Below are 22,304 nucleotides of genomic sequence, written 5' to 3' on the forward strand. Positions count from 1 at the left end.
GTCCCAGAGGCCCGGGAGCCTGTCCGCTAAATTGTCGGAGCCTGTCCACTAGAAATAAGCCAAGACAAAGGGTTGGGCTGCTTCTTCACTTGCAAGTGCTGCAAGAAAACACAAAGATAGCATGCTCATTAAGAATGGGCTTCACGGGGCGCCTGGGTGGCTCAGTCGTTAAGCGTCTGCCTTCGGCTCAGGTCATGATCCCAGGGTCCTGGGATCGAGCCCCGCATCGGGCTCCCTGCTCCGCGGGAAGCCTGCTTCTCCCTCTCCCACTCCCCCTGCTTGTGTTCCCTCTCTGGCTGTCTTTAAAAAAAAAAAAAAAAAAGAATGGGCTTCACTGCCCAAGAAAAACTTTAAGCCATTAAAAAATGTTTAATGAATACATCGTCTTAGTAAACTCACTTCTGACCCCTCCGAAAATGCTTGACAGGGTGATGAAATTACCAAAAACAAAACAAAAATCCAAGAACAAAACCAGCAGCGTATATTACGTTACTAGAGCTCATGACTGGTTATCCACCGGATCCAGCTCAGGTCCTTGGGAAAAAAAAAAAATCCAGCTCAATTAGTCCAAAACAACCTGGCCATGAAAGAACCATCTGTCTTATTTTTCAGCTTCTCTCAACACACATACACACAGCATTATTGTTAAATGCAGAGGTGAGAAAGGAAACTGTCGCTCTGAAAACCCTCCAAGGAAGAAGGGAAAGGAGACAGGAGAATGAGGAGGAGGTCAAGAAGAATGAAAATATCTAGGAGAAAGTGAGGGGAAAGGAAGCATGGAGAAATTACAAGAACAACTAGTTTAAGAATGTGCTGTGGGCTACTTTCTCAAAATAATAAATAAATAAATAAATAAAAATTTTTTTAAAAATCCCAAACTGCTCTTGCTACAGCTCTTCTTACACAAGACTAACCCTGCTACAAAAACAAACAAAACAAAAACTGCACACTCTGCACTTGTGCTAGTAGAAAATGTTATTTAAAAAAAACTCTTGGGGCGCCTGGGTGGCTCAGCTGGTTAAGCGGCTGCCTTCAGCTCAGGTCATGATCCCAGGGTCCTGGGATCGAGCCCCGCATGGGGCTCCCTGCTCCTCGGGGAGCCTGCTTCTCCCTCTCCCTCTGGCTGCCTCTCTGCCTACTTGGTCTCTCTCTCTCTGTCAAATAAATAAATAAAATCTTAAAAAAAATAAAATAAAATAAATAAAAAAAAATTCTTGGGAAACAAATATCAAAAAACCAAACCAACAAAAATATGGCAAATACTTTAAGAAGTCACTATGAACTCTGATGTCCTACGACAAGGAAATACTTGTGCTTAACTATTATGAAAATCATTTAATAACATGAAAAATATTTAGAATCCACCAAGAAGGAAAAATTTTAAAAGCTGAGAACACGAAAATTATTTCTATGTATAAGATGTATTTCTATGTATAAGATGAAATCCACTAATGTGCTAAGTTGTGGATTACAGGGAATTTTTTTCTTTGAAACTGAAAATTTATAGAGACACCAAAAAATGCTTATTTCCACTTTTGAAATGCCAAGTAGTTGATGCATTTAGAAATAAGAAGAAAGGCAAAGTGGTGCTCTCTAGTAGCTATTATTATAATGGAAGTCTCCATTGTGAAGCAGAATTTTGAGCCTAAGGACCTTATGGGTAATTATACATTTGTGCCTTAGAATCATTCTCCCTAAATGCAAAGAAAGTGCAACTCCTGGGTTTCTATCATCTTCTGCCCACTAGTACTTATTACCAGCTGAAAGTAAAGGAGAAATCACAATTTTGAAGTTGGAAGCGTCCTTTAAAATTATCCGAATACTTGGTAAAAAAAAAAACCCCAAACAGTATCATATCAGGAACAGCTGGGGGATGGGAACTTAGTTACACCTGGAGAAACTTAAATCAAGACAGGAAACAAGATCGCCCATTCTCATGTTTGAACGACTCATGAAGCGGCATTAGCCTGGTTCTGAAGGCTTAGTGGGCTAAGGGGAAAAGGAGGGGGGTTAAGCCAAAACCAGTAAACACAATATTCAAGGAGTTAGGTTTGAGTCAGTAAGAGAGAACTTGCTATTATTTGGGTTGCCTAAAGATAATACAGGAAAGATAATACAGGTTGCATTATTGGATGAGTCACTTGTTACTAAAGACACTGTTCTAAAAACCACTTGGGAGGCTTTGGACAGTAGTGCTTAACAAACTTAAATGTCCATTGGCATCACCCGAGCATCTTGTTCAACTGTAGATTCTGATTCAGTAGGTCTGGGGTGGGGCCTGAGAATCTGCATTTCTAGCAAGCTGCCTGGTAATGCCAAGGCTGTGAGTCAAGAGTGCCAAGGATGTAACACGACTATAAGCCTTAGAATGTGATTTAAACCAGTATTTCCCCAAAGTGCATAGTCTTCCAACCATATGACTTCAAAAGTTCTCTCCCACCTGGATTTGGGGGCAGATGACTAATAAATTGGGTAAGTGGTAATTAGCAGGATTTCGTGAGTCCACACATTCAAAATTCAAAGAAAGTTTGTATCCTGGTATCTTGCAGTACCTGCCCCCACCATACTTTTGAACAATAATTTATTTTGCACAATTCTAAAGAAGAGATGTTTCACTTCCATTAAAAAAATGATGCTCATACTCCAAGCTTGGCAAATATTTAAAAACAAGTAACTACATTGTAAATATGCACTCAGCATTAAAAAATGCAGTTACTTATGATTTCACTATACAACAGTTAACAGAGATGTAGAATGAAAGAAAATATGGCTATAATTTTTTCCCAGTGATCTGTGGCATAAAATCGTGTGTCTCCAGAGGTGGGGAGGGGGTAAGTCTCCCAAGGCTACAATTTGTGGTCTTCTTTTTCAATGGAGGGCTTTGCATTATTTACCTAGCCCTGAAATTTCACCTCCCTACCATCCATCAGAGTCATAAAAATTCCTTCAATGTTTTAAAAGTCCCTGTTTCTGGCTCTGCTCCCCTATCTAAAAAACCTGGACTTTAATCAGTTCAAAATCCTATGTGATGTCTTTCCTGGAGATATGTGCCAATACCTGAACACTTATCTTCACACTTTAAGGTATATCTTCCTTAAATTTAAAAGCCTTCTTATGTTTCTCTCCCAGAGTAAATAAGCCAACAACTAAGAGGGAACCAGTTTCCTGCCTTTCTTCTGACTCTGAAAGTCAGAGTTGGCTGTTTCAGTTTGCTTAGAAGTTGTAAGTAGCATTCCATCCGATTGACAAAAGCCCTTTTTCTTCAAACTGCTTATTTACTTGTCAGTTAATTCTGAATGAACCTAGCTTATTCTGCTCCTTGGGAAGTATCACCTGTTAATTCCTCTTTTGCTATTTTTAAAAGAAAAATGTGAGTTAACGTGAGGGTAAGCCATCAGATGAACCTACATAAAATCTTAAGGTTAAAGTATTGGAAATTTTTCTGCTTTCCACAGCACATGAAAATATGTGGTGATACTTTTATTACTATCCATCAGATGATTCTCTAGAGCCAAATTACAAATATGATGCAAATCTTAATTTGGGGTACTTTATAATATTATTACAAGTAAACCAATACATGTGATAAGTATTTTTTTATGAAAGCATATAATCCTAGATTTGCTTTCTAATACTAGTAGGTTAATCCTTTTGGCAAAGTGATTCAAATTTATTTCCTGATAAAATTAATTGTGAAAGTTTCCACCATCTACAATAACTGTTGATTTAATCAGTAAATAATTTCTCACTGCCAACTCTATACCAGACATTGTTCTAGGCACTAAAGATCGTGAAGGAAAAAAAACAGATTACCAAACAGGAGAGAGGCAGATATTAGCAAGCAGTTCATAAGTAATTATTTATTTATTTTTAATTATTTTTTTATTATTATGTTCAGTTAGCCACTGTGTAGTACATAATTAGTCCTTGATGCAGTGTTCAACGATTCATCAGTTAAGTATAACACCCAGTGCTCATCACAGCACGTGCCCTCCTCAATACCCATCACCCTGTTACCCCCTCCCCCCACCCCACAGGTAATTATTTAAATTACAACTGAGGTATGGCTAGATACTGACCCAGGTCCGGAAGGAGAGAGAGCTTCTCTGAAGAATCTCGGGAGAATTCTCAGAGAACTCCACTGAAGTGTTAACCAGATGAGAGAGGGTGAAAATGAGAGACATTCTGGGCAGAGGAAAGAGCATTTGCAAAGATTCTGAGGTGAGAATGGAAACTATACACAGAAGAACTGAGGCTGCTGATAGGAGTAAAGCTGAAAACAGTAATAGCTCATCTCGGCAGCATGCCTACTGTACGCATGAACTCACAGTCCTCCCCAGCACTGGACCCAGGCAGTGTTACTCGAATTCTACAGCTAAGGACACAAAAAAGCTTAGAGAGGTCAACTTGTCCAAGGTCGCAAAGCTGGAAGGTGGCAAGCCAGGGTTTGGTCTAGGCAGTCTGCTGCCCGGGTCCTTATTCTGGACTGTAAGCCACAAGAACTTCCCAGGAGCAGGTGAACGTGGAGCTTTCCTCACGTTCAAGATTCATTCCGTCAACTTTCATTTTCCACAGAATGGCATCATGAAATAGAGATGTATTAGAATAGCTTCAGTCTCATTCCCAGAGTCTTGATAAATATACAGTTCCTGGTTGGAACCTATTTAGTTAGGAAATATTAAACGGAATTTTTTTTTTTTTAAGATTTTATTTATTTATTTGACAGAGAGAGAGATAGCGAGAGCAGGAACACAAGCAGGGGGAGTGGGAGAGGGAGAAGCAGGCTTCCAGCGGAGCCAGGAGCCCGATGCGGGACTCGATCCCAGGGCCCTGGGATCATGACCTGAGCCGAAGGCAGACGCTTAACAACTGAGCCACCCAGGTGCCCCCAGAATTTTTTTATTACAAAAATATTCATAGAAGTCCATATGTTAATATAACAAATGCCTGTGAGCCCATTAACCAAGATAACCATATCTTCTCAGGGATTTTTTTTTTAAATACACATTTATGTTCCCCTCCCTATCCCTATTCCTCTTCTCCCAGGGTCAACCACTATCATGAATTTGATAGAGAGCCAGTCCACTTTTTATTCACAGGCATACGTATGCATGCACACACATTCATAAACATTATATGGTATATGATATCATTCTAAGTAATGTTTAACATTTACATAACAAATACATAATATTCTGAAATTTGTGTTTTTCACTCTACACTTTAGGTTTTGAGTTCCATCCATATTGCTTCGATGCAGAAAGGTCTGGCTCATTCTTTTCAAGTTCTGTAGAATAGTCTATTGACCAAATATATCACAAAGTTACCCATTCCCTACTAGCAGACATTTAGGTTGCTTTCAGAGGATTGCTTATCTAAATGCCATTTTGGAGCCAAATCTCTTTTTTTTTTTTTTCCAGATAAAGTACTTTACTGAGACAGTGAATCTTACACATTGCTAGAAATACTTTAAAATTGAAATTTCTGGGGCGCCTGGGTGGCTCAGTTGGTTAAGCGTCTACCCTCGGCTCAGGTCATGATGGCAGGGTCCTGGGATGGAGCCCTGCATTGGGCTTCCTGCTCAGCAGGGAGCCTGCTTCTCTCTCTCTCTCTCTCTGCCCCGCCCCACTGCTCATTCTCTCTCTCTCTCAAATAAATAAATAAAACCTTAAAAAAATACAATAACATTGAAATTTCCATTTTAAATAGGGTTTTTCTCTAAAGAAATAAATCTTTGATAATTCAAATCATAGAGAAATACCTAGATAATTAAAATACTATGACTCTTTGAAAAGGGGAAGTTAACAGTATTTTAAATGAGAAAGTAAATTTCTAGTTAAGTTGAATCTATACTAATCCTGTTGAAAACAAAACATACTGAAGAGAAAGTAGGTGCAGAAAATAGTCTGTATCTTACAACCACTTTCTCTTTCTGGGCACACCATACTCCACACTTGGCAGAAAAATCAGAGCATTTGAGCAAGCAGATAAACAAAACAAACATTTCTCTGGAATGCTTTGTTCTGTGCTTTGGTCAGAAGATAATCCAAGACACAACCACACAGAAAGATAACCAAATTTTTCTTTAGAATGGCAAGTGCCTACTATGTGGCAGAGTCAATGTTTGATAGAGCAATTAAAAAAAGCAATAAAATTATCTTAAAGTTGTTAGACCTATATAAACAGTGTGACTAAGAACAATCATCAATTTACATTAACGGAACTTTTTAACTCAAGGACACTGTAGCAAGTTTTATTAAAACGTGTAAACTGAAATCAACTCTACAAATCCGTGAAGACCCATCTATGGGATTCCTATACTTTTAACACTGTTTTCTATAAAGAAGATTTCTGGGAAAGCCTCAAAAGGCAGATGTTTTAAAATATGGATAACTGTTTACTAATGGCTGCATTCTTCACACTATAACATAACTTTGTCCAGAAAATGCAAAAGGGAATATGAAGAAGGGCATTTGTCTTCAGAAGGAAAGGGAAGTAAAGTCTCCTAGCAGATTTCCAAAGAAGTGTACACCATCCCCACATAGGTAAATAGAAAAAGAAATCTGGGTTTCCAATGAAAGAAGTAACTCTATCACTTTGGGGGTCCCAATGGAGTCAGACTGTGTGGCCCCATTTTCACACAACAAGCCAAATGTTTTAGCATGTTCCCTAGGCAAGCCAAGGAGATATCACTTCTAGATCCCTGGACTCCAGCCCAAGAAATCCTCCTGAGCTTAGGAAAACCCTTCCAGGCTTCCGGGGTAGCCCTGAACCCAACTGAAATTTATCCTACCAGCAGTTCAATAACATAACCGGCCAAGAGGGAGCAGCTTCATCATCCACTCATCCATCTGTCCACCCATCAGATATTTATTACCCAGATATCCCATGGCACGAGCTCTCAGAGTGTAAGGGGTATCTGAGCCAAGAAAGCAAGTCCATACATTGACACATTTAAACACAGACAAACATACCAAACAACCTTCTGCCTCATTCTAACCTCTTACCTACAAAGTGCACATTTTATTAGTTTTCAATGCATAATGTGTGTATTGTACAGAATACACGATTAGCTCCAAACTTATGCCTTTTTTTTTTTTTTGTATTCCACCTCAAAGTGCAAAACAGAAATAGAAACAAATAGTATAAACAGTACGGACAAGAAGTTGAGACTCAGCGTGAGAATAAGGCACCACAAATAGACCAGGAACCAAAAGTAGGATCACTTCGACTTTTGAAACTTACCCCCACCACGTCTGGTGACTTTTTTAAATGTCCTGAAGACTCCCCAGAGCTGGCAGCAGTGAGTAATGACTTCTGGACAGAACGGAAGGCGTATATGCTACAGACATATGAGGCTAAGGGGAAGAGTCTGTGCTAGGAGCATTCATGTCAAAAGCCACCAGCGACTCCCTGGGTCCCAAAGCAAGGGCACAAAAGAGGAGCACAGGAAGTGGCCCAAGTCCGTGGAGTCACCCTGGGGACCTCCCAACAGTACGGTCCTTGTGGTTGCCTAACACCAGAAACTCAGCCTGGAACAAAAAATAGATAAGTTGTAAGGCAAGCTAAAACTAATCCTTTGCTAAAGAAAGTACTCTGTCATCCAATATGCTCTGCATACTTCCTTACTACTTACCAAAGCCTAACTGTTGGACAGCTTTTTGATCTGAGACCTTTTTTATTTTCTCAAATGAGAACTGGTCTTTGATATACCTAAGGTCAGCAAAATGAAACCTTTATTTATAGCATGCCATACTGTTTGAAAATAGAGATTTCACTTAAAGAATAAAGTCTGGGTTTTTTTCTTCCTATCAAAGATGATCTGGACCAGAAGAATTGGGGAAAACTGGATGGAGGATGTGGCCCCAGTCTGGGTGCGGTAGGATGGGTAAGAACAACTCAGCAAAGACCCAATAGGCAATGATGGGAAGGCACAGAGGGCTGATGTGCAGGGCTTTGGTCTGGGGTATGTCAGGAAACCAAATTGACTCTGTTTGAAAGCACTAGTGAAGAAATAAAGAAAAAGCCATATAATGGTAATGAAACCTCTGTCCTTCTATGGGGCACATCATGGATGCGGAGCAACCAGGAGCAAGACAGAGCACTCCGTGAGCCAGTTCACACAGGAGCAGCTTGGACGGGGTGTAGCTAGGGTAATTCCTGTACCAAGGGCCAGGTGCACTCCGGGAGGAGGGGTCAGGGCACCAGGCCCACTGCAGACCCTCTATATTCATTTCCCAGGGCTGCAAGCACAAAGTACCACAAATAGGGTGGCTTCTGACAACAGAAGTTTATTGTCTCATAGTTCTGGAGGCTAGAAGTCCAACATCAAGGTGTCAGCAGGGCCGTGCTCCCTCTAAAACCTGTAGGGGAGAATCCTTCCTTGCTTCTTTCTAGCTTCTGGGGGTTGCTCACACTCCTTGGCACTCCTTAGGTTATAGATGCATCACTCCAATCCACCATCTTCACGTGGTGTTATCCCTGTGTCTCTGTCTTCACATGGATGCTTCTTACAAGGACACCAGTCATACTGGACGAGTTGCCTATCCTTCTCCAGCATGACCTCATCTTAACTAACTGCATCTGAAATGACCCTTTTTCCAAATAAGGTCACAAACCTCAGGTACTGGGATTTAGGACTTCAACATGTCTTTTTTGAGGGCCACAATTCAACCTAGAACACTCTTCCTGAAATGCCCAGTCCTCACCCTCAACCAGAAGGACTCTGATGCTCTAGAGCTATTTAGAATACCTGGATGTTAATTCAAATTAAAGAGAAACAGAAAAAAAATTACCATATGACGGTGACAGTCAGAACAGTGGTTACGTGTAAGGAGGGAAGTGGTGACAGGGGGAGCCCACGGGGCACTCCTGGAGGCCAGGCAATGCGCTAGCTCTTCGGCAGGTTACGTGGGTGGGCTCACTGGGAAGAAATGTAGCAATCTACACTTGTATGGTTTTGTACTCCTCTGCATGTCCAATATATTTCCATGGAAACTTAAAAAAAAAACTAGAGAAATTGGAGCTGTCCAAGAAATAGAGGTCTGAGCAACCTAAGGAGAACCTCAGAGAGGGGCACTGTCTGGGAGAAGCCACAACCCAAGCATGAGCCGCTTGAGTGGCCAGTTTACCTGAGATGTTCAACTCCTAGGAGCAGGTATGTAACAAGAAATGCTCAAGTAATTTACTTAAGATGAGAAAAATGTGAAGGCCAAGGAATACATATATTTGAACTGGCAGATTGGCAACTTCTATATATGGGTGATAATTAAAAATTATGTTTGATAAGCAGAGACCCATTGTAAGTCATAAGGATACATTCTCCCCTCAACAGTGCTGGAAAAATGCTAGGGCACTTTGTGTTTGGCCCTCTGTTTTCCTACCCTCCTTGCAGACCTCTCCCACACATTCCATTTTCAGGCTAATTACAGTTCAAGTAAGTTCCAGTGTTTTTTCTTCCACATCTCATTCTTCTCTGGGAATTTTAAACCCTTGTGGTTAGGGTGTTCTGGGTCCAATTGCTTAATCTCCAAGCAAGAGAAATCAACACCAAAGGACAGAGTTAAAATACTGGACACCACTCAGACTTAGCAGAAAACCTATTTTTGGAGTAAAAACATAGCATATAATTATAGAAAATGAAGCTATGAACAGAAGCACTTGGCTTTCTATTGTGTAAAATGTATTAAGGAGGTACCAAAAGTTTCAAGGCTATGAATTTGTAGGGATCCTGTTGACTGTTCTTCCTGGATGTCTCTGTCCCACTGAAGCCCATCCCTATTCTCAAATTGCAGATAGAATCCCATGATTCAGAAGTCTCGAATGACATTTAATATTTCTATGTTTGAAATACTTGGGTTATTAAAAATGAGAGCTCTAACATCAATCATACATCACCATTACTAATGTTTTCATCATTTTCTCATGAAAGCAGCAAATGGAAGAGATGTATTCCATGCCACATGTAAAATTCAAGTCCAATGTTAGAAGCCATGTGAAGAATTTGCCTATTATAAAGTGTCCATATAGACCTTCATTCCCCAAGTACATAACCCCTTAGGGAGATGTAACCATCATAGGCCATATGCCTCTGAGTCTGACTGAGCTGCCTATTATGTTCTCTCCCGTGGCATCTCCTAAAATACTTGACTCTGAACATTATAGTCTAAAAGCACTAACCTTTGCACAGTTCTTAGTCATTCTCAACACTGTTTCATGCTTCAGCACCTTTGACCATGCTGTTTGCACTTTCTGGAATGTTCTCCTCACCTTCCAGACCTTCCTCCCCCCACCCCCCCAGCCCCGCCACAGCTCAGAATCATCTTCTGTATTCTGCTCTTCAAGGAGGACTTCACTTTCTACCTTCACTCTGCATTTGGATGAGGATAGAGGAGAGTCTAAGAAAGAAATAATATGTAAAGCTGTTTCAAGAATAAGGCCAACTATACTTTTTAAATCATCTTAAAAAAATTCAGGCTAAAAGATGTTAAGATTTTTAGTGAGCATCCGAATAGAGCAGTTTTTACTTCTTAACCCTAGTTTATTGTGAAAAACTCCTGGTGCTATTCAACCAACAGACTTTCATCCCCAATTCCACCCAAAGCCCATATGCCTGCACATCCATGCATGCGGGGGCACGTGCGTGTGCACACACACACACACATACTGCATTTCTCCATATGACCCAGATCCCTATATAATAAATAGCACAGCACCTGGCACATCACAGGTGCCCAAACATTTGTTCCTGTTCACCGAAGAATAAAGAAATACAACAACACGAGCACATTAATAAAGTCCAAAGTGAAGCCCGGTGCTAAGATGAAACAGACTTAAGGGAAAATTAGAGCTTCATGATGTCAAGCAGGAAGTTTTTCTGGAGAAAGTTAATTTTTAATGATTTGAGGGAGGACAGAGTTATAATAATAGCTATCATCATAGAGTTATAACAATAATAATGGCAAGTAATACAGATTAAATGATATTTGGCAGAAACTACACTGACCCATTTATATGTTTTCTTTTATTGCAATAATGTGATGTGGCCATTATGCTGAGTTTATAAATAAGGGAAGTGATGCTCAGAGTCATTCTCCTCATCTACAGACTTTTCCATTCCCAACCAGATAAAAGTAGGTCTAGGTTTAAAGAATCCTTCAAAGACCAGCATTACATGCTACTAAGCACACTGTGTCTTAGGTATAAGGGCAAAAAGAGAGAATGGGGAAGAGCATCTTTTTACCCAGCTTTTCAGTGTTTGTGATTAAAAATAAAAAAAAAAAAAAAAATTCCCAAGGGCTGGGTGCTTTCCTTCCTCTCTTTCCCAGTGGCCCAAGAAAAGGAAAGCCCCTCCCTGGTCGATGCAGAAGGCTGACAGTAAATGGTAAGCTGGCCACCACCCCCACCCCCAGATGACAAAAAGTCTCCAAGAAGAGGAAATATGAGCATGGAACAGAGACTCAGGTCCTCCTGCTCCTTACTTTCTTTTACCCTCAAACTCATCCCCAGCATTTTACCCCTTCTTAGCCTGACTGTATCACAGCCAAGTTCCTGATCAAGTCTAAGACCCTACTGCTTATTCAGTGCTGGGAGTCACCATCAGGGGAAAGAACTCCTGCTACCTCACCAGATGAGGGAACAGTGCTTCTGACATCCTAATACAGAACCAGAAACACAGTTTCCTACTGACACGCTGTAGTGTCCAATGCATCCGTTGTATGCTATACATCAAGCTTGCTCCAAATCAAATAATTTTTTATGGAAGCATAATTAACATACAGTCTAATAACAAATATATTTTTATTTTTAACCCATAAAGGGTTCACCTGGAAATTCTGATCTGTGCTATTTTATCCAATGTAGTTAGAATAAACAGGAGAGGTTCATTTAAACTGTGAGCGTAGGGATGTACCCCTGGGAAGACTTCTTCCAGGCAAGAAGGTTGAATAGGAACTTCAGTAAAAATACATTCAGAATGAAAAGAATTTTTGGAACACAATCCCTTGGAGATAACATATCCTCCTGAATTTGGCCAGACACAGCACACCAAAATGGCACATCAAAGATACAGAGAAGACAGAAGATACCTAACTGATGAAAGTCGGAAGCTATCAGAAGGAAAGGCAAAGCATACAGACCCCCTGTTCAAGACGCCCAGACTGAGGGGCAATTAAGAAAGTATATTCAGATCAGAGGATATATAACTTGAGTGTATGCAAGACAAAGGTGAAGCATATGCACAAAGAATGGAAGAATCCTTGAGGAATGTGTGCTATGGAGGTTTCCTGGGATGGTGTAAGGCAGAGGTTAAGCAGACTTTCATGTGATCCATTCTAAGTCACTTACGCTGGGACAATCTTAGTTTTTTTTAACTATAAAATGGAGCTAATTATTCCTGTCTCACACAGTTGGTGGGAAGATTTAATAAAATAACACATGTGAACACACTGGGGATCATAATGGGTGCCACAGGAGTTTTGTGTTTTCCTTACCGCCTTGATATGCATCACCTGGAATGTATATTAAATAGCTATCCGGCCCCCAACCCTGGATAGAAGCCAAGTGGTAATCTGCATGGCTAGCAGAGGATGTTTGTCAGAGACATATGGGAAATGTGGCATATTTCACCTCTCTCCTATAGTATTCCACATGATGTGGAACACAGAAGTATCTCCAACAGAAGACAACAGCTGGACAGACTTACGTTTGTTTGTTTTAACAGTATGTCTTTTAATGGTATTCTTCTGCCAATTACTATCTATTCCTTTCTGATCCTCAAAGATTTTTATGGATTTGGGGCATAAGAACAAATTGAGTATTTCCAACAAATCTACTGAAATGTGGTCTCATTTTACTGCATCTTTATAAGGAGACATACAATCTGGGACTGGGACATTCAGGGACTATGGTAAAAATATCGCTCCAGGAAAGAAGCCCCACTGAGCAAGGAATGAAGATCTCCTCCTCCACATGAACAATTAAGGAAGGCTCAGGAAGCCAGATCAGGGTAATACAATCAGTTTCTGAAAAAGTTTTCTCCTTATAAACCAAAGTTGCCATTATCTAAAGTGTCTCTGAGTCAGGGTGCCTGGGTGGTTCAGTTGCTTAGGCGTCCCACTCTTGATTTCAGCTCAGGTCATGATCTCAGGGTCCAGAGATGGAGCCTGGTGTTGGGCTCTGTGCTCAGCAGGGGGTCTGCTTGAAGATTTTTCTCCCTTTGCCTGTCCCCTCCTTCCCCCATTTTCTCTCTCTAAAATGAACAAATTAAAAGAATAATAATAATAAAGTGTCTCTGAGGCAGCTGGCCTTAGCGGCAACAGATTACAAAACAATCTGACTGTCTCTTTTGCATATCTGGGTGTGAAAAGCAATCCTTCCTGAGAAGAAAAGGAAGTTACACAAACCAATTTACAAATGTCAAATCAGCTTGCTTTCAAAAGGAAAATAACCTGGCAGCCTGAGCAGATCTTCCCAAATACTTAACATCTCCGTGTAAATAAAAAGATAGTGTTACCGTCTGCAGTTGGGAGAGGAAGTCTGAAGACCGGAAAGTCAAACATCCAGGCCAGCAGAGCATAGGCAGCCGTCAGAAACCTAAACCTCAGTGTGAAAATGGGAAGAAGAGCCAACGAGGGCAAGGAGTTTCTGGCCTTCCTGCAGTTCCCTTAACTATCCACCTAAGCATAGTACTCGGATGCATGTGACTTGTTTGAGCTTAGAATCTGCGGTTTACGTGGTTTCTGATGGCATCCACGGATGTTATTCTCATCCCCTCTCCCACATACAGTTTTTAAATATTACCTTTTAGTAGCGAGCACCTCCCCCCCACCTCTCTCCCTACCCCTTCTACTGAAGATCCTATAAGGTGTTTGGGGTTTGTTTTTAGTTTCTAGAAATCGTCTATAGATTCTCTTTTAAGCCAAAATAACAGCACAGAAGAAAGAGGCTGCGCTCTCCAGAGAACCCTAGAGCAAGGGCCTCAAAATGACAAGTTGCTCCTTTGTTATCTTGAAAACTAAAGGCAGCCCAAACCCTGCGAGTTTCTCACCACCGCTCTTCCCCCCCTCAACTGCCTCGGTGCTTGTTGTGTTAGGTCTAGCTCTACTGTGGCGGGAAGGAGGGTTTGTTGGAAATTTTTCTACGATAAAAGACGAGAACCTTCCAGACCTCTAGCCCCCGTTCGCGAATAGACCTTTTTACAAAACAACGGTGAGCAAGGAGCCCTCACCCTTGCCGGCACGCGAGTGCCCAAGCTCCCCCGAGATTAGAGAAAATCGGGTCCCAAAGCAGGTCGTCTCGACTCGCAGCGCCCCTCCTCCCGCCCTGGGGATCCGGGCGCCCCGCAGCTCCTCTCCGCGGCGGGTGCCCCGCGGCCCCTCAACCGGGGGGCGGGCTCACGCGAGGGTGCGCGGAGGGGGCTGTCGGTTCAGCGTGCCTTCCACCCGCGACGCTCAGCCTCAGAGGCTGCACAGACCCCAGGCCGCCCCAACCAGGGTGGGGAATTCGGTCTCCCCGATCCCTAGTCTCCCTCACCCGGGCAATGCCAACCCGCAGGGAAGCCGGCGGGAGTGAGTTACCGGCCAAGGCCCAGGAGCGCAGGCTGCAGAAGCGTGCGGGGCTCGGCGGCTGGGGGCCCGCTGCTCTCCGCCCACCGCCGCTCGCTCCAGCCGGCTGCTGCGGCGCCTGCCGCATCGGGCCGCCGAATCCCGAGGCCGGCGGAAACCGGAGGAAGGTGGCCGGGGTCAGGGGCGCCGCGGGCACGATTCCTTCTCCACGGACCCGGCGGGGAAGCCGCGGCAGTCCAAGGCGCCCGCCGGGCCGTGCGCTGCCCTCCACGCCGTGCGCTGCCCTCCACGCCCGGGTCCGGATCCCAGGCGACTGCGCCGAGCGCCTTCGGAGCCGCGGGGAAGCTCCTCCTGCTCGGCTGCTGGCGCCAGACGCGCGGTGACCACGGCCGCCCCCAAGTTCACGAAGGAAGGTGCAATGCAGAGGGAGACTAGGGGTTCCGCGTCCCCGGAGCAGGGAGGCGGGAAAGCAGCCGAGCCCGTACCTTTCGGGCTGGGCGGACACCGGCCGCGCGCCCTTCCCGGGCGTCCCGGACAGGAAAATCACCACGAAGGGAGGGCCGGGGGAAAGCAGCGGGTGGCTTCAGGACAAGGTAGGAGGATCGAGTTCCACAGCCAAGAAGACACTCCCATCCCGCCTCGGTTTGTTTGGAAAGCTGCAGGGGCGAAAGTGTGGCGCGGCCAGGGTACTCCCATTCCCCGCCGGGCTGGCGGGCAGCAGAAGTAAACACATTTGCTTGGCGCACCGGGGACTCCTGTGACACCAAGTGAGGCAGGAGTTTTGGTCCCTCGCAGAAAGGGAGCGGGTGTTCAGAGCTCCAGAATTCCTGGGCTCCGCCTTTCAAGGACAAACGTGTTGGTCCTTTTTGTCTTTTGGAGGAGGTATTACTTTAGGGAGAAGGAACGAAGGTGGGACGTGCATTTTCTTGTTAAAAGTAGCTCTCTTGAGAAAAGCATAAATGAATAATGTCCTCATACTTGGATGGCTCTGAATACTTTTTATATTTTAGTGTTTGTGAAATAATTCATTGTCTAGCAACATTCAGTTAATAGCTCCAGCCTTTGGACCCTGAGCATCGCAATCACGTGCTGTCAAATGACCCCAGAGAGAGGAGCCACAGACTTGGATATAATTCAAAGCGGAAATGTGTCCTGGCTCTGAAACAAAGTCCTTCATCTGTGAGGGACCTGCTGGTATTTGTGTTAATTTTAACAACAGCCCTAGGAGACAGCACTTGTTACTTTCCCGGTTTTACTAATCCAAACACTGAGAGTGTTCAGAAAATGCCTATCTCCTTCCTTTTCTACAAATTGCCTTTGAAGTAACGTACACAAGTTTTGAAATTTTCAAGGTGGCTCCTGAAACATCAGAGTAGTGAACGATGTTTAGGAAATTTGCCCATCTAGGTCAATTTTCCTTGAGATGGTTTTGCTCTTTTTAGTGTCTCCTGAGTTCCTTATTATCCTTCTCTTGGTCATGATCTTCAGAATTAAACCAGTATTATACCTCATCCACTCGGTCCTTCTTAGTATTTTTGGATCTGCAAAGTCATGTGCTAAGGGGAGAGGTCATCTGCTATTCTTAGGTGGCATTTGTGCTTCTTTATAGAAGTGACCAGAAAGGCACTGTTCACCCTAACCTAGTTCAGATTCCACTGGCATGCCTCGTGACCTTGAGCAAGTGCCTTAACCTCGTGTACTTCTGTCGTGTCACCTGTAAAAGTGATATAATACAACCTATTTGCAGGGGTTGTTAGGATTTAAATAGATGATGAGCTAAAGAATTCTTGGCACAGTGCTTGGCCAAAAACCATCAGCTGAGGAAATAAGAATACTACCTCCCAGTCATTGCCCACTGTGAGTCAGTTGCCGCCTATGCATCATATCTGTTCCTCCCATCCATCCTGCAAGCGAGAAGAATCTCATCCTAGAAATGAAGACATAGAGTCAGAAGGTTAAGAAATGTGCCCAAGGTCATACTGCCTACATTGGAGCTGTGATTCAAATGAAAGTGCCTGAGACCAAGATCAGTTTTTCCAGGAGAGCTCATGTCTATGTAGTTATGTGGAGCAGGGACTTTTGAGCTGTGTAACATTATTTTATTTATTTTTTTTCAAATGCAGGATACATTATTGTATGGGCACATGATCGCAACTGTGCAAAAATTTTGAATTCCTGTCGAAGGTGATAAAGAATTAAGCAGGGGTTTGTTGACTTCAGGGGACGCGGTAGCAGCCGATGTCTGGGGTGTCGCTATGGGGGCCCCGGGGGGGGGGCTTCCGCAGCCCGCGTGGGGACTGAGGCGCTGCCAGAGACCCCACCGAATCACCTCTGCCACCTTTCCGGTTCAGGCACAGGCTCCCCGCACCGCCCTCGGCATGGGGGAACCCGAGGAGGTGGTGCCCGGTTCGGGTGCTGTGTTTACATTTGGAAAAAGTAAATTTGCTGAAAATATTCCCAGCAAATTTTGGTTTACAAATGATATACCTACATTTCTTTCATGTGGAGATGAACATATTGCTATTGTTACAGGAAATAATAAACTTTACATGTTCTTTAACATGTTTACATGTTCTTTTACATGTTCTTAAGCCAACGTGTGTCAAAGCTTTAAAACCTGAAAAAATGAAGTTTGCTGCCTGTGGACCCTAGTTTCAACAGGAGGCAAAGTATACGCAGCTGGAGGAAATAATGAAGGATAGAGATTACTTAAATAAACTTTAAAAAAAAAAGAATTAAGCAGGGTGATGGGATTATAGGGTTTTAGCTCTCTCTGGGATAGTGTTTTTGGCAATTGTTTTGGGGAAAATGTTTTCACTCTGTAAATATATGTAATTTATCCTTTGTATAAAAGGTTTATTCTAATAAGGTAGGAGGGGAAGGACCAGGAAGTAGGAGAGGACTCTTGGAAGTTGCAAATTCTTTTAATGGCCCCTGAAATCATAATATTTAGGCAGTGTACATATAAGGTTGGCCATTTGCTGGGTTTCTTTTGTGCTTATGGATGATGCAGTCTCTTTGTTAAAATCACATTGTTTCTTAGGATATGGCCTCTGTGTCCCTAGGGACAAGTAAAAGCCAGGTTCTCCACTCCACCCTGGGGTGCCATTCAGTACAGTGTAGAGAGTAAGGTTAAAGAAAATAGTACTTCTTCCTCAATCCCAATGTAGGACCTGCCAAAAGAACCCCTGAAGATAGGTTATATTATATCACTTTTACAGGTGACGTGTCCTGTCCCGAGGACAAGCTTTTTTGGCATGATCAATGTAGGACTGTCTACTTCATATAGAGGAGACCTACTCAAAGCAATATGCTCTCTGCAGGACGGTCACCTCTGGTGAACCCCGGGACCAGAGAGAGACCCGTTAAGTGACAAGAGACCACTTCCTTACAATACCCCCTTATAACTTAATAACAAAGAGAAATTTTCTTTTTTTCTAACATTTCTCAAGGCTTGGGTTCTCCAGTTTTAAATAGTATCTGGTTCAAGACTGAGTTTGACCAAGCTCATCATTTTTGCATACCATTGTCCCTCCACCTCCAGGTGAAGATCCTGCCAGCCTGATTTTCTGGGTGTCTTGGGGTTTTATTTACTGAAAGCAGTTATTTAAAGAACATGTACATCTCAAAAAGAGTAAGTCACAGGGAGGAGGCAGTGTCTCTTCTCACTTAGAACTCTGCCTCTGCCGACAGTGTGGGAAAACTTTATTTTGCAAAAGGCAGCTTAGTTCTGTTAAGCAAGGCCCTAACTTCTCTAACATCTCCATTTCAGAGCAGGGCCTCAGTCCCGTGTTTGCATATGAAAATAACCATTGTGTTGATTTCCCCATAACTGCCAGTGCTAGAAAAAGGAATGCGAGTCTATCTGGAAGCTTCTTTGCAACGTTCATCAGCAATAGTGTCTCCTTATTCTACTAGTCCTGTCAAGGTTTCACAGCTCTTAGTAGCCCAGTCTCAGGAACTGCATTTGCTCTCCTTCCCGTCACAAGCTGGAGGATGAGGGGTGGACCTGGGGTGGACCCGGGGTTCAGCATGTTCTAAGCACAGGAACATATAAAATATCTGTATGGTGGAAGCCATATAATTAAGACACCTGCACTGTATTATTAAAAGGGTTAATATTCAGAACATGTCAAGAATTCCTACGGATCTGTAAGAAAAAGATACCCCATTTAAAAATAGGACGTGGGTCATAAGCAAGCAATTTATGGAAGAAATACAAATAGTCTACATATGGGTGCAGAGATTTTCGTGTCTTTTTATATGAGCATTGTTTAAGAAAATGCGGATAAGAAAGAGAAATCAGATTGGCAAAAATGAAGGTTAATGAGCTTAATGAGTTTCATCAAGGTGTCAAGGAAACTATTCAAGGAAGTATGAAGTAGAACTTCCTCTTCAGAGGGCAAGTTAGTGATTGCTATCAAATGTACAAGGTTGTTATGAGTTTGAATTTCAAAACCCTAATTAAAGTTCCTTAACTTTCCTCCTTAGAAGACAGTTTGGCCTCAAGCCAAGCAAAGGAGGAAAGAGGAGAGGGTGGGAAAAGACAGAGGATCTCTTAGCTGACTCCTGGTTACCATGGTCCAGAAGAGGGCCGGCCCTTCTGGTTACTGAGCACTCCCTGAACAAACCCCGCGATGGTAGGGCATCTCCTGCGGTTAGATAGGGGCGGTCTGCAAACCTCTGCATCTTGGAGCAGCTTGCTCAGAGAACTTACGTGATTAGAAGGGTGAGAAGCCTGAACCACTGTCCTAGCTGATGGGCCCACCCCCGGGAGAGGAGGGAGATGTCCCACCCTCCCCCATCTGTCTGTGGAGATGCTCTCCTAAGTTCTACTCCAGTCCTGTGACTGATAATTCTGTCAAACCATTACAAGTACCTTCCCCAAGTACCTTGGGGCGCTCAGCCCACTAATTCACATTGTTAGCTAACCCCCTTGTCTCTCATCTTAGCTGGATTACAGAGCTGAACTTAACACTGTTTCACTTCACGAGAATGTTTTTGTAGGATGGATCCTGAAAAGTGGAAATCCTGGGCAAAGCACACGAGAGCCCACACTCAGATGATTTTCTACTTGATATTTTCATGTTCAGAAGTTCACACTCTAAACAAATGAACAAAAAAAACCTATTTTCAGTAGAACCCTGAGGCAGTGTGCAAGGTGGAGTCATTACAGTGAGCTGGGAATGGTACAGAGGCTGCTCTACGTTTCCCCAACTCCACTCTGCTATGAATGCCTGTCACCTTCAAACCAGCAGCTCCATTTTTAGGACTTCATCTGTAGAAATAATCACATATAAATACAAAAACATGAATAGGGGTGGGCATAGCAGCATTGCTTACAGTGTTTAAAAACAGGAAAATAATGCCCAGGAATAGAGTGACTAATTAGATTGTGGTATATCCTAATGATGAAGGCAGCCGTTGCAAAGCTATTACAAACGTGTATATACATTCAATTTACTAATGTGATACCAGCTGTAGTACATTGGCTTTAGAAGGTCTACATTCAGAAAATATGTACTGAGTGTACATATAGGATGTCAGATATTATGATTCGTTAATATCAAGCAGAAAAAAATAAAGGACCACTAATACGTGCGTATATATTTGTGAATCCACAGCGAGTGTTGACAGAGATTTCTTCTAGAGAGTGGAATTATAGAGGCAAAGAGAGGAAGTGGAGGAAGATTTTTGCTTTTTATTCTAAATATTTCTGGTAAGTTGAACTTTTTACAATGTACACGAATAACTTTTGTAATTAAAAACGATGCTAACAAAGTTATTTTTACGTGTTTGGGAGAAGAGATTACAAATCCAGAATGAAAATGGGTCAGTGTTGAGGCACAAATCTGAGCTCTCTACCTTGGTGATTCCCTACCTGTGTACTCTTCATTCTATATAATGCATTTTTTTCCCCAATCAATAGAGACCAAAATAGAAATATCGGGTCAAAACAAAACCCTTAAAAGAACATTGAAAGAACCATTGAAAGAACAAGAAGAAAACTTACGTGAATCTTGTTTTTATTTTGCTGGGAAAAAAACTAAACATAAAAGAAGCATGAAGAAAAAGGTTAATACATTTGATTTCATGAAAATGTAGACTTTCTAAATGGCAAAATACACAGAAATACAAAGACAAGCTGGGTAAAAGTATTTGCAACACATGGAAAATGGTTAATTTTCTTATTTTACCAGGAACTCTTAGAAAAAAAGAAACAACCAAGAATTTAATAGAAAAATAGGTAAACTACATGAACAAGCAGCTCTCTGAAGAGAAAAATAAAACATACATTACTTAATTAAGCAAATAGGTATGTCTGCTAGGTGCCAGGCACTAATCTAAGCAGTGAAGGAAACATCATAATTCTTGCTCCCAAGCAGCTTACATTCTAGTAAATTTGAGGAGTCTTGACTGCACTGATTGAATTTATATACTCTAATACAGAAATCCCACCAACAGAAACTTCTGTTACAGATATCCTTGCACAGTTATATAAAGTTGTAGATAAGAATTGCCTTTTAAATGTTTCTTTTTCTTTTTTTTTTTTTTTAAAGATTTTATTTATTTATTTGACAGAGAGAGAGAGAGGGGACACAAGCAGGGGGAGTGGGAGAGGGAGAAGCAGGCTTCCCGCCGAGCAGGGAGCCCGATGTGGGGCTCGATCCCGGGACCCTGGGATCATGACCTGAGCCGAAGGCAGATGCTTAACCATCTGAGCCACCCAGGCGCCCCGCCTTTTAAATGTTTCTTATAATGGAGACCCTGGAATGACTCAGATAGCCTTTAGTAAAGATTGGAATTAGAGGATACACATATACTATAGAAATCTGTATAGTCACTAAAACCATGAGCTAGTCTTCTATCTAATGACTTGGAATAATGTCCAAGATATTATTAAATTTAAGTATCACACTGCAAGACAGGTTGCCTAGTAGGATTCTGATGTTAATTTTTTTTTTTTTAAGATTTTATTTATTTATTTGACAGAGACACAGCTTGAGAGGGAACACAAGCAGGGGGAGTGGGAGAGGGAGAAGCAGACTTCCCACTGAGCAGGGAGCCCGATGTGGGGCTCGATTCCAGGACCCTGGGATCATGACCTGAGCCGAAGGCAGACGCCCAACGACTGAGCCACCCAGGCGCCCCTCAATATGTTTTTTTAAACATAGAAATAATGATAGTTATAATACAGCTGACGTTAGTGCACAAGATATCCGAAGGAATCCACATAAGCTAATGAACATTAGCTGTCACTGGAGGACTTTTCTTTCTAAATTATACAATTCTGAATGGTTGATTTTCACTATTTATTTTTAACTGAAAAAGGGGAGAATTTTCAAACCATCTTACATTTTAGGAATTTTTACATGCGGTTGCTTAGAGACACATATCAAATTGAGCTTTACTTCTTGGGGAGTCTGGGGAGTGGTCAGTGGTTTTTCTGAGAGGTAATGACAAAAGCTTTGATATAAATGGGTGATTGTGTACCATTTTCATCAGAACCTTGATTGTGACAGTGTTTTGGGTTTCTGTTATTCTCAACCTCAGAATTAAAGGAACTTGTCTACTCCCAAACTCGCAAGAGATTGCCACATCACCAAAGGACATTATAAGAGAGTGACTTGTCAAGTGGAGAGATACCGCTGGGATACAGAGTTTCAGGAAAACACTTACAACCATGGTTAATTGAATGGGAATCCTGTGAAACCTGTTATCTTTTTGTGTGTGGGTATC

General features: G+C 42.4%; 1 protein-coding gene across 2 annotated transcripts in view; it reads right to left on the reverse strand.

Annotated features, from left to right (window-relative positions):
• Positions 1-15,344, reverse strand: part of ST3GAL6 (ST3 beta-galactoside alpha-2,3-sialyltransferase 6) — a 47,215-nt gene extending 31,871 nt beyond the window's left edge. Inside the window, exon 1 of one of the 2 annotated variants that reach the window (XM_081798073.1) lies at positions 15,050-15,344. Coding sequence is in view for 1 of the 2 variants with exons in the window: in XM_081798066.1 (XP_081654192.1) it covers positions 14,577-14,691 (115 nt within the window). In the remaining variant the exon portion in view is untranslated. Of the gene's footprint in view, positions 1-14,576; positions 15,019-15,049 lie in introns of those variants that run through there. The other variant, XM_081798066.1, reaches the window with a different exon arrangement.
• Positions 15,345-22,304: the final 6,960 nt, after the last annotated feature.

The sequence above is a fragment of the Leptonychotes weddellii genome, chromosome 1, assembly GCF_054177405.1.
Source record: "Leptonychotes weddellii isolate Sample4059 chromosome 1, ASM5417740v2, whole genome shotgun sequence".
Taxonomy (NCBI): domain Eukaryota; kingdom Metazoa; phylum Chordata; class Mammalia; order Carnivora; family Phocidae; genus Leptonychotes; species Leptonychotes weddellii.